Source organism: Talpa europaea (genome assembly GCF_964194135.1).
Source record: "Talpa europaea genome assembly, chromosome: 11".
Classification (NCBI taxonomy): Eukaryota; Metazoa; Chordata; class Mammalia; order Eulipotyphla; family Talpidae; genus Talpa; species Talpa europaea.
The window spans coordinates 17,021,434-17,036,376 of NC_140078.1; the positions used below are offsets into that span (position 1 = coordinate 17,021,434).

Sequence of the window (14,943 nt, forward strand, 5' to 3'; positions counted from 1 at the left end):
CCATTCCACCATTACCGAAACAAGGAATAGAGATAATAATGAGCTGCATAAAAACCATTTGGAGACCTCATTTTATCCCAGATGTCCTAATGCAATTGATCTCAGGTAGGAAGGATGGAAGAAAAGGTGCAGGGAGCAAGTTTAGTCTGCAGGATTTAACCCTTGGTTCTCAGAACCTAATTCTGAATCCCCTGCTTATGATAGTGTCCCTGATGCTTTTCATTTTTTAATTTTTTTAAAGATTTATTTATTTACGAATACAAGAACTGGGGTACAGGCCAGAGGTGTGGGGGGTGAGAGGATTCAACAGAGACAGAGTGGGGAGAACAGGCAGATCAACTTCAATGCACTGCTGAGGGGAGCAGTAGGCAAGTCAGGAGAGGTCTGCTGTGCCACTGTAGTGCCAGGACGGGCTCTGAGCAGGTTGTCTATGATCCGGCAGATAGGTAAAGGAGAGTCTTGGAGCCCTCGGTGACCTTCTCAGGCTTTTATTGAGCTTTACATGCATCGCAGCAACCAGGTACAATGGCAGGCAGGAGTGCCAGGGGGCCAGGAGGCCAGTAGGCCTCTAAGCCCCCGGCAAGTCTTCACTCTGGGCTTCTCTGGCCTCTTTCTCCCCCTTTCTCTCCTGCCTCTCCTGCCTCTCTCCTGCTTCTTTTCCTGCTTCTGCTTCTCTTGGTGACTGTCTCAATACTCCTCCCATGGCCCACGGAAGTAAATAAGATAGTTTGCAACAATGCAACAACTAAGGGTGCCCCATCAGGGAAGGCAATCCTAATGGTGGGAGGGCAGAAAAGCCTGAAAAAACCATTTATCCTACAGCCATGTAGGTAGCTCTCTGGCCAGGGATCGAACTCCTGCTGCACTGCGAATAGCTTCAAAGGTTGTGGGTTAACGCCTTGCGTCACCAGGGAGGCCCCCTGATGCTTTGTAAAATGGTAGTTACTTGATTTACCCAATAGGTTTCTCACCAGTCCACTATCTACACACTGAGGCAGTGAACTTGGGGACTTTTCCACCCCCCAGAAGCCTCTAGCCAACTTCCCCTCACTTCTGATTGGTTAGAATTTCAACACATGTCCCAGCTTTGACCAATGGCTCTACCAAACATCAGCCAGGGGTGGGGCCATCATACCTGGCCCTAGGGATGATCTGTCTCCTGGGGCTGAGGTTCCGCTGAAACCCACTGCTGAGCAGAAGTGGAAGGGTCTGTTAGCAAGGAAGAGGGGGATGTGGCTGTGGAGAGGCCCAAACAAGGGCTTCTTCCACAGACTGGGTGATGAATCTAGTGAGCTGTGGAAAATGATATTCTGCTAGGCTGCAATACCTGAAAGCATCTGGGTGTGGGGACAGGGTTTGGGGTCCATCCCTGGGATGCACCCCAAGAACCAGAGCCCTTATACAGCCCAAGAGTAAGGTGGGAAGCTGTGGAAAATAGCTACTATTCACTATCTGTGTTCCGGAAAGGGCTGAAGGAAAGAAGGGGAACACTTCCCCTTATGGCTCAGTAAGGATATCAAGAGACAAAGGAGAGAATGCCAGGAGTTGAGATGCCAGGGTCCTGGCACTCCCCCACTCTGGGGTTAAAATGCTGGGGGAGGATGGGTATGGAGAAGAGAAACCTCAGGTGGGTTTAGAGGTTCTTAGAACAGAGGCACCATATCCTGGTTTCCTAGATTGTCCAGGAGGCTATAGATCACCCCAAAGTTCAATGCCCAGCCTTGCTTCTGAGCAACAAGTCAGAAATAGTGAGGGGGTTGACTTTCCAGAAACTGGTGACTGGTGAACCCTCAGGAAGGTAATATCTGGGAGCCCTAGAAAAGACTTTGAATCCTATGACTCCTGAATCTTATGGAGGCCCATGATAGATCAACTACCAAAATGTCCACAATTCTTCACCCCTTCTCTATCGCCATGCCCTTTGCAGTATGACTTTGCAGCTCCTTCTAGGAAGAGGTGAAGTCTACTTTCTAGCCTTTGAATCTGATCTGACCTGTGACTTGCTTTGGCCAAAAGAATAGCAGAGCTGACACTGTAACTTGCAACCTCCGCTCTGTCTCAAGACTGTCCCTTTACTGTGAACACACCCAGACTAGTCTCCCTGAGAGACCACATGGACGGTTGCTGAGTGGCCCAGATGACCGTTAGCCCTGGAGTTCCCTAGTCAACCCGCCCCTGATCTCGAGTGCATGAGCAATCCTGGTCAAAATCAGCTGAGATGAGAAGAATCAAGGAGCCAAGCCCAATGAAATGACCAACCCACAGAATCACAGATTAAATAGCTGGTTCGTCTTTTAAGCCACTGCATTTGGGGTGATTTGTTACATAATAATAGCTAACCACTGCAATGCCTTACCTATTACAATAAATAAAATGAAGCAACATTTGAGATCAAAAGAAATAGCCAAGTGAGGAATCCATGCCAACAGATAATTCAGAAGTTCCCTGCAAGAGTGACACAGAGGTGCCGGAGTTCTGGAGGAGATTTCTAGGCAGATGGGCAATTCAGAGAGGCTCCAATATCTGGTCTTCTCCACAGAAGAACAATAAAGGGAGCAGCAGGTTCTAACAGCACTTCCAGCAAGGTCCAAAGGGCCAGACGGGACCAGTGCTACCTCAGCACACCCAAGGCAAAGGGCTGAGGGACCCAACCATACAATTTTCTTATGACTGACCAGAGCACAAGACCTTCCCTCCTGCCCCAGGGTGAAAAGTCAGCTTCTTCTGTCCCCACAACCTCAACTTCCTATTTCAGGACCATGTGGAATAGGAAGGACAAGGGAAGTCCTGAACACCTGGCCTTTGATCAATATTTTCCTAGCCTAGAAAAGACGGTGTTGACCTAAAACAGAACGGTGGTGGTTACAGGGGCTCCACCCCTACGTGCACTGCATTTTTATAACTATTTTACAGATCAGAAAACTGAAGCACAATGTGCTCAAATGATTGTCCTAAGGCCACACAGTCAGAAACAGATAAAGCCAAGACTTGAAGCCAGACAACACAGCTAAACAGGCCATCAGAACCGGGGGAGACTGGGTTGCTTGAACTGGCAAATTTCAGCACTTCCTCCAAATTGACAGTCAGCCTTATGGGAGCTGCGGAGGAGTTTTGATCAGTTACAGAAAATCAAGATGTCACAAACACAAGTTTTTGCACAGCCTCAGTGTGTTTCATTTGAATCCCAAGAAATAGAGGCTTAGAGAATTACCATGATTATACTTTTAGGAATGGGGGCCGTGCCCTCCCTGCAAAGCCAAAAAGGAGGCCTGGGGGCTTGTTTTGTAGTAAGTCTTTCTTCTTAGGCTAGTGTCACCTCTGCAAATTCCTACATTTCATGAACAATGATGGTCAATATGTGCACCTAGGGCCTCCCCTGGTGGTGTAAGTGGTTGAGTGCAGCGCTGTGAATCTGTCCGCAGCCTCTGCAGCACCGGTCTGATCCCTGCCAGCGGGTGAGGGTCCCACGTGGCGCAGCAGACCTCTCCTGTCTCTCCACTGCTACCCTCAGCAGTGTATTTCAGTCAGTCTGCCTGTTCTGTTCCCCACTCTGTCTCTGGTGAATCCTCTCACCCTCCCGTGCATCTGGCCTGTACCCCAGTTCTTGTATAAATAAATAAATCTTTAAAAAAAAAAAGTGCATCTAATATGCTCACATCCATCTCACATGGAGCCCTCACACACATGCTTCAGGTAATGACCACAACAGGGGCAGGGGGTGGGGATTACTGCTGTCCCCGTTTTGCAGATGAGGAAAACAAGGCTCAGCCAGGCCAAGTGACTGAGAGGGCACCCAGCCAGCAGACCCAAACTCCATCCTAAGTCCAGCCAGCTCCAGGCATACGGTGACAGCCCTCATGTCCCCTCCAGAGCCTGAGGACAGCGCCTGTGGCAAGGAGTCATTATGATTTTGACAGAGTGATTATAGGAACCACTGTGGGGATAGTTATGCAGAATCCCTCCCTGTAGTGCCAGGAAGGCCACTGAGCAGGTTTCTGTGATTCAAGCAGACCAGACGGGTAAAGGAGTCCTGGAGCCCTCGGTGGGTTTTTCAGGCTTTTATTGAGCTTTTACATATAGTGCAGCAACCAGGTACACGGCAGGCAGGGGTGCCAGGAGGCCAGTAGGCCTCTAAGCCCTGGCAAGTCTTCACTCTGGGCTTCTCTGGAGTTCTTTTGCCCCTGTTTCTCCTGGCAATATCTCTATACTGCTGCCATGGCCCACAGAAGTAAATAATAGAACTGTAACAATGTAACAAAATGCAGGTGCCACATCAGGCCTGGCAATCCTCATGGCAGGAGGGAAGAAAAGCCTGAAAACCATTTACCCTACACCCCACCCCACCCTACCCCCCCCACACACACACACATACACACAAACACACACACACCCCTGGCTCCTTCCTCTTGCATCAGCACTTTGTCTTACTGTAAACACTTCCCCAAGTAGCCTTGTCTGAGAGAAGCAGAAACAGCCTTGCCCACTGACCCGAGCTCAGTTCCTGCACACACCAGAGGGCAGAACGGAAGGCAAGTCTTGGGAGCTGCGGGAGCTGCCCTCCCAATGCCCACCACAGTCATCCCTGCCCTCTGCTCCCTGCTGCCAAAGCTTCTTCTCCTCTTCTCAGGTGAGTGGGACCTGGGACAGAACAGGATCCCCCCCTGCCTGGCCCCAGAGAGGTAGCGGGAGCCCTAGCAATACCATCAGGATGAAGTGAGAGGGCAGTTGAGAGCCTTCCTGACCTCCATGGACCTCCTGGGACCTCAGTGTCCCAAGAGGCAGGACTTCTTGAGAATGTAGTGAAATTAAGCTTCTGGGCCCTGGGCTCCCGGAGTGTGGGTTCAGGTTCCGACACTTGTAGGGTCGTGTCGGAGACCATGCTCTTTGGGGAGCTAATGGGACCTTTCACTAGCGGGGCTGTATTAACTATAAAAGTGGTGAGGCTCAGCCCAGGGCTGGCTGTGTAGTTTGCCGGTCCTGTGCAAAGTGAAAACACAGGTTCTTTGTTTAAAACATTTAAGAATTTTAAAGCAGCCAGAGCAGAGAATTGACGCCAGCACGGGAGCCCGCTTAGCCTGGCCCTGGGCGACCGTACCCATCCCAAACCCACCAGCCAGCGCTGGCTCAGCCCGAGACAGGCTGGAACCTCACCTCCGATCACTTTTAGTATCTTCTCTCTGGGCCTGTTTTCCTCTCTTTAAAGTGATCCAATCATAGGGCCCACTTCATGACTTTTAGGGAGATTCACTGACATGACACCTCTAAGCACCTGGCATAATGTAAATTTAACAACTATTGGCTAACATGGTTGTACCTGTGTCTCTTCTAAACCAAGGTCAGTTTAGCTCAAGTCTTGGGGCTCCTGGGCACAGCTCAGCCTCAGAATACTCTTACCAACCAGATAAGATGCCTGGCTCTCAGTGGGTTCATCCCATCTCCTGCCCATGTGGTTGGGGTCCTGTCCAGGCCCTGTAAGGTTCAGCTCCCTGCTAGACCCTATAGGTTCAGACTCGCCCTATAGGTTCCGGCTGGTGGTGAAGTTCATTAAGGGGCCAGTGCCCTGCCATGCCCTATAAGTGCAGGCTTCCTGCTGGGCCCTATGGGTGCCAGGTTCCTGCTGGGTCTTATATTGTCAGCCCCTGCTGCATTCTGTTGGTGCCAACTCCCTGATGCGTTCTCTAGGTGAAGTCTCCTGTTGGATCCTGAGTCCCTGTTGGGTCCCGTTGTTGCCCGCTCCACCTTGGTTCTTTAGGTGCTGGCTCCCTTCTGGGTTCTATATGTGTTGACACCAGCTGAGCCCTACAAGTGCCAGCTCCCTGCTGGGCCCTCTCGGTGCGGGCTTCCTACTGTGCCCTGTAGCACAGGCTTCCTCTGGGCCAGGTGGGTGTGGCCCCCTTGTGGGCACTATAATTACCAGCTCCCAGATGGTTCTGTAGGGTTTGGCTCCCTGCTGGGCACTGTAGGTGTTGTCTCCCTGTTGTGTGCTGTAGGTGCTGGCTCCCTGCTGAGCACTGTAATTGCACAGTGCCTGCTGGGCCCTATAGGTCCTGGCTCTTTGTAGTGTCCTATGGATGCAAGCTCTCTGCTGGGCCCTATAGGTGCAAGCTCCCTGCTGAGCACTCTTATTGCCCTCTTCTGCTGAGCACTGTAATCACTGACTCCCTGCTGGACACTATACTTACTGGCTCCCAGCTTGGACCTAGAGATGCTGGGCCCCTGCTGGGCTCTATATGTTCAGGCCCCCTGCTGGGTTCTGTAGGTCCAGGCTCCCTACTGGGCTCTACAGGTGCCGGCTCCCTGCTGGATTCGGTAGGTGCCAGATCCAACTGGGTCCTTCTGCCCCTTTGCTGGTTTTGTAGCTTGCAACTCCCTGCTGGTCTCTATAGGTAATGGCTCCTTGCTGGTCCCTGTAGTTGCCAACTCACTGCTGGATTCTCTAGGTACTGGCACCCTGCTGGGTTATGTAGGTGCAGGTTCCCTGCTGGGTCCAATAAGTGCAGGATCCCTGCCGACCTCTCCTGATTGCCTGCTGCTCCCCTTATCAGTGTATTTCTTTTTTTTTTTTTAAGATTGATTTATTTATTTAAACAAGCACTGGGTACAGTCAGAAGTGGAGGAGTGCGAGAGAATTCACCAGAGCCAGAGTGGGGAGCAGAACAGGCAGAAGGACCGCTGAGGAGACACTGCTGAGGAGAGCAGCGGGCGCTGCAGGAGAGGTGTGTGCGCCATGTAGGACCCTTGCCCAGCGGCCAGGGATCAAACTGGCTCTGCAGAGGCTGCAGGCAGCTTCGCAGCCTAGCGATCAACCGCTGTGCCACCAGGGGAGGCCCCTTATCAGTGCATTTCAATAAATCCACCTGTTCTGCTCCCCACTCTGACTCTGGTAAATCCTCTCACACGCACACACCGCACACACCACACCTCTGGCCTGCAGTTCTTCTGTGCAAAAATAAATAAAATTTAAAAATAAATAAAAGATTCCTTGTGATGCATCCCCTCCATTCTGCCTCCTCCTCAAGCAATCACCTATCTGCTTTCTGTCACTGCAGACAGTTTGAATTCTCTAGAACACTTTACAACAAAGTTCAGACAGTATGCCTCTGGGTCTGCTTTTACACAGCATAATTATTTTTAGGTTCATTCCTGTTGCATGCATCAATCATTTGTTTTTTCCCCCATTTTTATCTAGTGTATGGATAAACCACACATCATTTTTTCATTCACCTGTTGACAGAAAGTTGCGTTGTTTTCGGCTTGGGATTACTAGAAATAAAGCACCTGTAACTATTCGTGTGAGCCCTGGTGTGAACATATGCTTTCATTTCTCTTGGAAAAGAATCTAAGAATAAAATGACTAGATCATGTGGTTTAACATTTTAAGACACTCGCAAATTGTACCATTTTATTTTTCATCAACAATGCCTGAGAATGACATTTTTCCTCCAGATCCTTACTGACACTTGCTACTGTCAATCTTTTTAATCTTTTGTAGTCCTTCTGGTTGGTTTGTAGTAATATCTTGTTGGGGTTTTCCATATGCATTTTCTAAATGCATAATGATGTTGAATATCTTTCATGTGCATTCTTTTTGGTGAAGTGTGTGCCCAACTCCCATTTTAAAACTGTGTTCTTTTGAGTTTTGAGAGTATTTGTTACAGTCTGGTTATCAATCTGTTATAAATAATATCTTTTGCAAAGATTTTCTCCTACCCTCTAGCCTGTCTTTTCAGGCTAGAACAGGAGTTTTGAACAGGAGTTTTTAATTTTTAGGAAGTCCAATTTATCAATTTGTTTTTATAGATCATGATGTGGGTGTTATATCTAAGCATATGGTAGATTTCACTAGTGAAGCCATCTGGGCTTTGAGTTTTTCTGTGGAAAGGTTTTTAATGCAAAGTAAATATTTTAAATAGATAGATAATAGGTCTTTCAAGATTATCTATTTCTTCTTGCAGTAGCTTTGGTAGTTTGTGTTTTTCAAGGAATTTGTTCATGTTGTCCAATATATATTCATTGAACTTGTACAACTTGTCAGTAATATTATCTCATTATCCTTTTAATTTCTTTAAAATCTGTGCTTCTGCGTCAGAGAAGTGATAGGACCAGGTGGGCTGGCTCTCAAGAATGGCCAGAGCAGGGCTGAGCATCTAGGAGTCTGCCCTAGTCTCTCTAGCTCTTCTTGGGGTAGGGGGCTCTATCTTAAGCTCCCCACCCCCACCCCAGTTACTGAGTGTCTTTCAGAGTCAACAGGTGATATGACACAGGGCTGGGCACTGGCAGGTGTGAGCTCATTGAACCCATACATGATGCTGGAAGGTAGGTGTTCCTCATTCTTATCCCCAGTACCCCTTCCCCTTCTCCCCCATGCACAGAGAGCCCGGGAATTAGGCAACCACACAGCTAGACTCTTGCCAGGATGCCTGGCTCTGCAACACTGCTCCACACAGTTTCACTGTGAATCCTTGCACTGAACCACCTTATCTCTTTCCTTGTCCAACACAACCTTCAGTGTCCTGAATAACTGTGCTTGGCTAACTAGTAACTGAAGAACTATGTTCAGCTTGCCTGGAGAGCTCCCGTCCTTCCTGCCCTGCATGAGACCCTCTTCTTTCACAGGAGCCTGTGAACAGAGCCTCGAGAGCAGCAGCGAGGGGCAGGTGCTACAGCCTGAGGGCCCCATGCTGGTTCAGGAGGGTGAGTCGCTCCTGCTGCAGTGTTCTGTGGCCGGCTCCTGCGTCGATGACATGATCAAATGGGTCAAGGTGAGCGATCAGCGCCAGCAGGAGATTTACAACTTCAAACATGGCTTCTTCCCGGGAGTGACACCCTTGATCCAGCGGACACTGGAGCCACATAATTGTGACTATTCCATCTATTTTCACAATGTCACCAAGAAGCAGGCTGGCACCTACCGCTGCGTGCAGTTTGATGACTTGAGTAAGAACTCAAAAGTGGACCTGGATGAGGGCACCTCAGTGCTTGTGAAGGGTGAGTATCAGGCTCTCCTCTGTCTCCCAATATCAGTCACCTTTTTTCACGATCCTGCTGCACACGCAGACTCTCGGGGTTATACAACTATTAGCATAGCACATTTACAGACAGTTGGGGTGATTTTGCTACACCTGTCTCATTCTGGAACCCAGACTGGAAAGGTGAAGCTACCCGAGTGCCCAGGAGGCAGAGGCACCAGACGGTCCATCCCATTATCCCAAACACATTTCCAGCTTCTACTCCCCTAATGGCTGCCCACAGCCCATTGGCTGCAGCAGATGACCTTGCTAAGTGCCAAGTCCAGAGATAAGGAAGTGCTGGCCACTGGGAGGCCATGCAAAAGCATGGAGTACCCAGAGTACCATGTGACCAGAGAGGGTCAAGGGCTGGAGCTCCCTAAATAATCAGTTATCCTACCTCTAAGTTCACCAGGGGTGACCTGGAAACCCAAATCCTGGGGCTGTCATTCAATTGGAGTGTGTACTTAAATCAGTGACATCATTTCTACATACTTCAGGTGTTTCATTGGTAAAGTAAACAACATAATTCCTACTTCAAGGGCCATTCAGGTATAGAAAACAGAAGAAAGATGTTTGTGAAGCCATTCTGTGAACTGTTAATACAAAAAACATTGGGGCAATGGAGGGGCGGGGAGGTTCATTTTAACATTTCAGGCACACTGCCAAGTCGTGACAGGTGCCTCATCTGTGGTCCTGTGTCCTCTGGGTTTCCAGCCTCAGAGGGATTTCCTAGGCTGTCTCCACCAACAGAGTGAGCACTTCATAAGGGCCCCAGCTCCTACTGAAGGGCTCAGGAGTGGCAGACAGAAAGGTGTGTGTCCTCTAGCTTTCCTCTTCCCCAGTTTTAGCATCTCTGCTTCCTTACTGAGTGAATCAACTAGTGAATGATGATGGAATGGGAAGGGAAGAGCTGGGGAAAGAAATCAGACAAGGAATAAGTGAGGCAAGATATGAAGGAGGAAATAAGAGGACAAAGGAGTAAGAGAGGGAAATCAACAAGGACCCTCTCTTTGGCTTCAGGAGCTGGAGACCAAGAGCCAGACCTCTGGATCATCCAGCCCCAGGAGCTGGTGCTGGCAATTGCTGGAGACACTGTCATCCTGAACTGCACAGTACTTGGAGATGGTCCCCCTGGTCCCATCAGGTGGTTTCGAGGAGCTGGTCTGAGCCGGGAAGCCATTTACAACTTCGGAGGCATCTCCCACCCCAATGTGACAGCGGTTCAGGCCTCCAGTGTTGATTTCAGCATTCTTTTCCAAAGCGTCTCCGTTGAAGATGCAGGCACCTACTACTGTGTAAAGTTTCAGAGGAAACCCAACAGACAATACCTGTCTGGGCAGGGCACCAGGCTGAGAGTGAGCGGTAAGACAGGGGATGTAGAATGTTGGTGGGGGGGACAGCTTTATCCCAAACAAGCCAGGTCTTCTCAGCCTCCTTGACTTTACATAAGCACTTACCTCTCCCTGGAATGCTTTCTCTTTTTCTCTGTAGTACTCCTACTTACCCTTCAAGACCCAGAACAAATAGCCCCCTCTCTGTGAAATCTTCTCCCAGGCAGAGTTAATTTCTCCCCATTCTGGGCTCCACAGAACTTTGACTAGACCATTAATGATTCAACAAAAATATACTGCATGCCTGTTGACTGCTCTGTACTGTACCTAGGTGCTGTGGACACTGCAAAGAATCAGACATTGTCCCTACCCCAAAGATGCCCAAGCAGGTCTAACGAGCCTTTCATAGTTACCAGGTTTGACTTTCAGCTCCTATCCCAGGTAGCAACTGCCAGACTGATCTGAGTAACCCCCAGCTCCTACACAGAACTCAGGAGTGGCAGGACAAGGGAAGAAAAGGGGAGAATATGAGACAATCTTTCTCCCTTGCAGCAAATCCCATATCTCCCCAAGATGCAGAATTCACCAATGAACATGGGCAATACTGGCTACCTATACCAGGTGAGTATACCTAACTCCAGTGGAGTTAACCAATCCCCCACAAACAAAGGGGCCCAAAGTTGGGTTGGGCATGGGAAGGGAGTGGTCTCAGACTTCTAGGATCCACCTGCCACCAAGAAAATTCCCTGGACTCCATCTCAACTACCAAACCTGAAAACATAACGAAAAAAAATACTTTAATAGCCAATGCTAACTTTTCAGTGGGCAATGTGAGGGTTAATAAGCTCCCTGTGATTCAGTGCAAGGATTCACTGTGAAACTGTGTGGAGCAGTGTTGCAGAGCCAGGCATCCTTGCAAAAGCCTAGTTGCATGGTTGCCTAATTCCTGGACTCTCTGGTGTCCTGATCTGTGCATGGTGGGGAGGGGCACTGGGGATAAGAACGAGGACGCCTTTGTGTATGGATTCAATGAGATCACATCTGCCAAATGCCCAGCACTGTGTGTTGGCACTGAGGGACACTCAGTAACTGGGGCGGGGGGGTTTGGATAGAGCTCCCTATGCCCAGATGAGCTAGAGAGACCAGGGCAACCTCTCTGATGCTCAGCCCTGCTATGGCCATTCTTGGGAGCAGCCCACCTGGTCCTGTCACTTCTCTGACACATGTTGCCTTAGCGGAGCAAGCCACTTCCCCACTCTGGGTATATATGCTCATCTATTTAAATTAGATTGTTCTCTTACCTCCTAAGATATGTTTGAGGACTATATCAGACTATTTGGAAGTATTTAGCTCAGAGTCTGAGAGCTGAGCAGCCTGTTGGTGAAAGCAATTTCTTTTATAGTCAGAAGTCAGGGATATTGTCCAGATGAGGAAAGGTACAGGTAGCCTATTGGGCAAAACTTCTTTAGGCGCTGGACAGAGGTCTCCTCCCCCAGTGTAGAAAGAATGTGGGCCCAGAGATGATAGGGCAGCTGGGCCCACCTCACCAACAAGGAGCACTGAGGTCTGGGCTTCTGGGACCTTACACCAGGTCCTTCCTGAGCTCTTCCCTTTGTGCTCCAGGCTACCTGTCTGTCCTCATACATGTGATCCTGGGACTGAAGGTGGTGACACTGGCTGTTTCCCTGCTAGTCCTGGCTGCCCAATGGAGGAGTGTCCAGCAATAAGACATCAAGATCCCAGGCCCAGCAGAGCTGTGCTTAGCATAGGGTGGGGGTAAGGGGTTAGCACAGCATATGCTGAGTCAGAGAGGGACCCAGGGCTCCTAAACCATTTTTCTGCCTTTATCCCAGCCTCAGATGCTCCTGGATCCTCCTGGATCCTTCTATTTAAATTTCGTCCACCTGGTAAAATTCCCCATTATATACCAGGCTCCCGTCTGATGTATCTACCTCTCTCTTCTCAGCCTGTTCCAAACCTCGTTGTCCTCAAGGCCCTTGTCCCTGCTGCAGCCCCTCTGGAGTGCCCAGGGTTTCCTGGCGCATCTCTGAGCTCGCCCAGTCAGACCTCTGGGGCCCCTCCAGTCATATCTTTCTCTTCCTCTTTTCCTGCATTCTTTCCTTCCCCTTGTGGCTGGCTCAGGCAGCTCTAATAGTTAGAATGCAGACTTTGCAACTTGAATAAAACTCTTAAATAACAGTGACTTCAAACACAAAGTTGATTTTTCCAGTTATACAAGCATAAGCAGGCAAAGCTATATCTTTGATATAAAGACCCAGGATTCCTTGACCTTCTTGCTACTAAGTACACATCCCAGGCAGCAGGGCCTAAACAGAGGCAATGAATGGGAGCATAACCCTCCCCTTCCTGGGCACAGCTCTGAATGTGCCCTTCACTCTGATTGGCTAGAGTGTGGTCATATGGTCATACCTACCTGCAAGGAAGCTGGGAAATGTAGTCTTTATTCTGGCAACAGTGTGCTTTGCTAGAATTTTCCAAATATTAGTGGATAACCTCTTACTTGCTCTCTGGGACACCTGAGTCAATTCCCAGCTGACACGGCACCCCCTCCAGCAAAGCCTCACAATGGAGGATAGTAGTTCTCAAGAAGAGACTTTTGCCCCCAAGGGTCATTTGGAAATATCTAGAAACCTACTAGGTTGTCACAGTTTGGGGGGTGCTATCCCCATCTAGTGGGTAAAATTCAGGGGTGCTCCTAACTGTCCTACAACGCACAGAGCAGTCCACACAATGGTTAGCTGGGCCTCAGGGTTGCAAGCCCTGAGTGCAGACACACCTGACTGCTATCCCTGAAGCCTCTGCTCTCTCCCATGGGCTCTTAGCAACTATACGGCCACTTCACCTCTCAGAACATGGAGAACGATAGTGCGGACGTCTCTGCCCTAACAACCAACTCTAATCAGCATTTACTGAGGGCTGGACATGTGCTATGTGCCCTATGAGCCCCCTTTCTCCCCTTCCTTGGGAACACTTACTAAATGTCCCTACCATGTGGGGAAGTGGGTTAGTATGGATGTTTCTTATCACAACAGAGAAACAGCTTAAACAAACCTAAATCAAAGGAAACACTGATTTAATCTGAGTGCTAGTGCATCGTTTAATTACCAGAAATCAGAAAAGGTAAATAGGGTAAACTTAATGTCACCTCCACCCCCTCTAAGTCCTCATCCCTAGCTTAAAAAAAAAAAAAAAAAAGGACTTCACCAGGGTAATTTAGGATCTTGAATGGGGAGGCTATCTTGTACTACCCAGAGGGACCCTAGATGCAGTGACAATTGTGCTGATGAGAGAGGGAGATTTGATACAGAAGAGGAAGAGGAGAAAGCAGTGCAGCCACAAAGGCAGAGATGTGGTGATAACAAGGCACAGAATGCCAGCAGCCACCAGAAGCTGGAAGGAACAAGAAACAGATTCTCCCCAGAGCCTCTGAAGGGCGCAGGACCCAGCTGAAACCTTAACTTCAGCACAGTGATACTGACTGCAAACTTCTGACCTCCAGAACAAGGAAAAAATAAATTTTGTTGTTTTTAACCACCAGGTTTGTGGTAATTTTTACAGCAGGAAACTAATAGCAGGGGAGCATGGAATGGTATAGCACGGGCCGGGCCTCTTTATACTGGAGGTGGTTTCCTGCTCTGCGCTGGAAACCTCCTCATCTTGCAGGGTCCCACATGCTCTAGTCCCTGCCACCTATTTTATCTCATCTCCCACCATCACCCTTTAAACCCGACATAGGTAGTGTTAGGATCTCCACGGAGCACATCAGGAAAATTAAGCTTAGAGAGTGTTGTAATAGGAATTTTGTTGCCGCTTAGCAGTGGGGACGTGATGAGGGACACAGCAGTCGTGGAGGTTTGCAAGACAAGACTCTGCTACTTGAGCAGAAGTTCTTGTGCCATTTATTGAAAGCACACAGGCTAATAAAAGCCTATCATGTGAAAATGGTTTGAGGAATAAAGTCTGGAGGGTGGGATTGGAATGGGGGACAAAGTTTTATGAGGGACAGGGAAAGGGACATTGTGACCATAAGTGGAGAGACATTTGCATCAGCAAAGTATATGATGTTATCACGGGCAAAGTTATCCCGAGTCCACCATGGAGGTAGTCACATAATCAGGTCAACAGCGGCCAAGGCATCCCCGGGCCTGCCTGGTGATACGGGCTATACTCCGTAGGCAGTCCAGGAATGCTGTGCTGTGATTTGCAGATAGCAAATAGGTCACAGCTGCCCATGAGTGGCCAGCTAGTAGCCAGCTCACAGGAAGCCACAGAGAGATCATCTAGAACTCACGATCATACAAGCAGTAATACCTGGGCTTCACACCTGGGTTAGCAGAGTCCAGAGCACGTGCTCTTGAGTCATAGCCTCTGGTGTCACTGGGTATGCATGGGGGACTACCTGATGGATCCTCCTTGAGGAAGGGACGCCTGGACATGGATGAGAACTGACAAAGGGAAGAGGAAGAGAAGAGCATCCCAGGCAAGAGGCAAGCAGACAAAGAACCTGTGGACCTAAAAGACAGGGTTGTGTCAGCAGACACCTGAAGAAAAGTGAGGGAGCACCTTGACCCCCAGTGAGG

At 49.2% G+C, this 14,943-nt stretch overlaps 1 protein-coding gene across 1 annotated transcript; it reads left to right on the forward strand.

Annotated features, from left to right (window-relative positions):
- Positions 1 to 8,303: 8,303 nt before the first annotated feature.
- On the forward strand, positions 8,304 to 12,239 carry SIRPB2 (signal regulatory protein beta 2; the record flags this gene model as incomplete). The annotated part of the gene is given in 6 exon segments (XM_084246647.1): positions 8,304 to 8,316; positions 8,617 to 8,988; positions 10,032 to 10,373; positions 10,895 to 10,963; positions 11,966 to 12,066; positions 12,070 to 12,239. Coding segments are annotated over 6 exon segments (939 nt in total). The 3' UTR covers positions 12,112 to 12,239.
- Between the last annotated feature and the right edge of the window lie 2,704 nt (positions 12,240 to 14,943).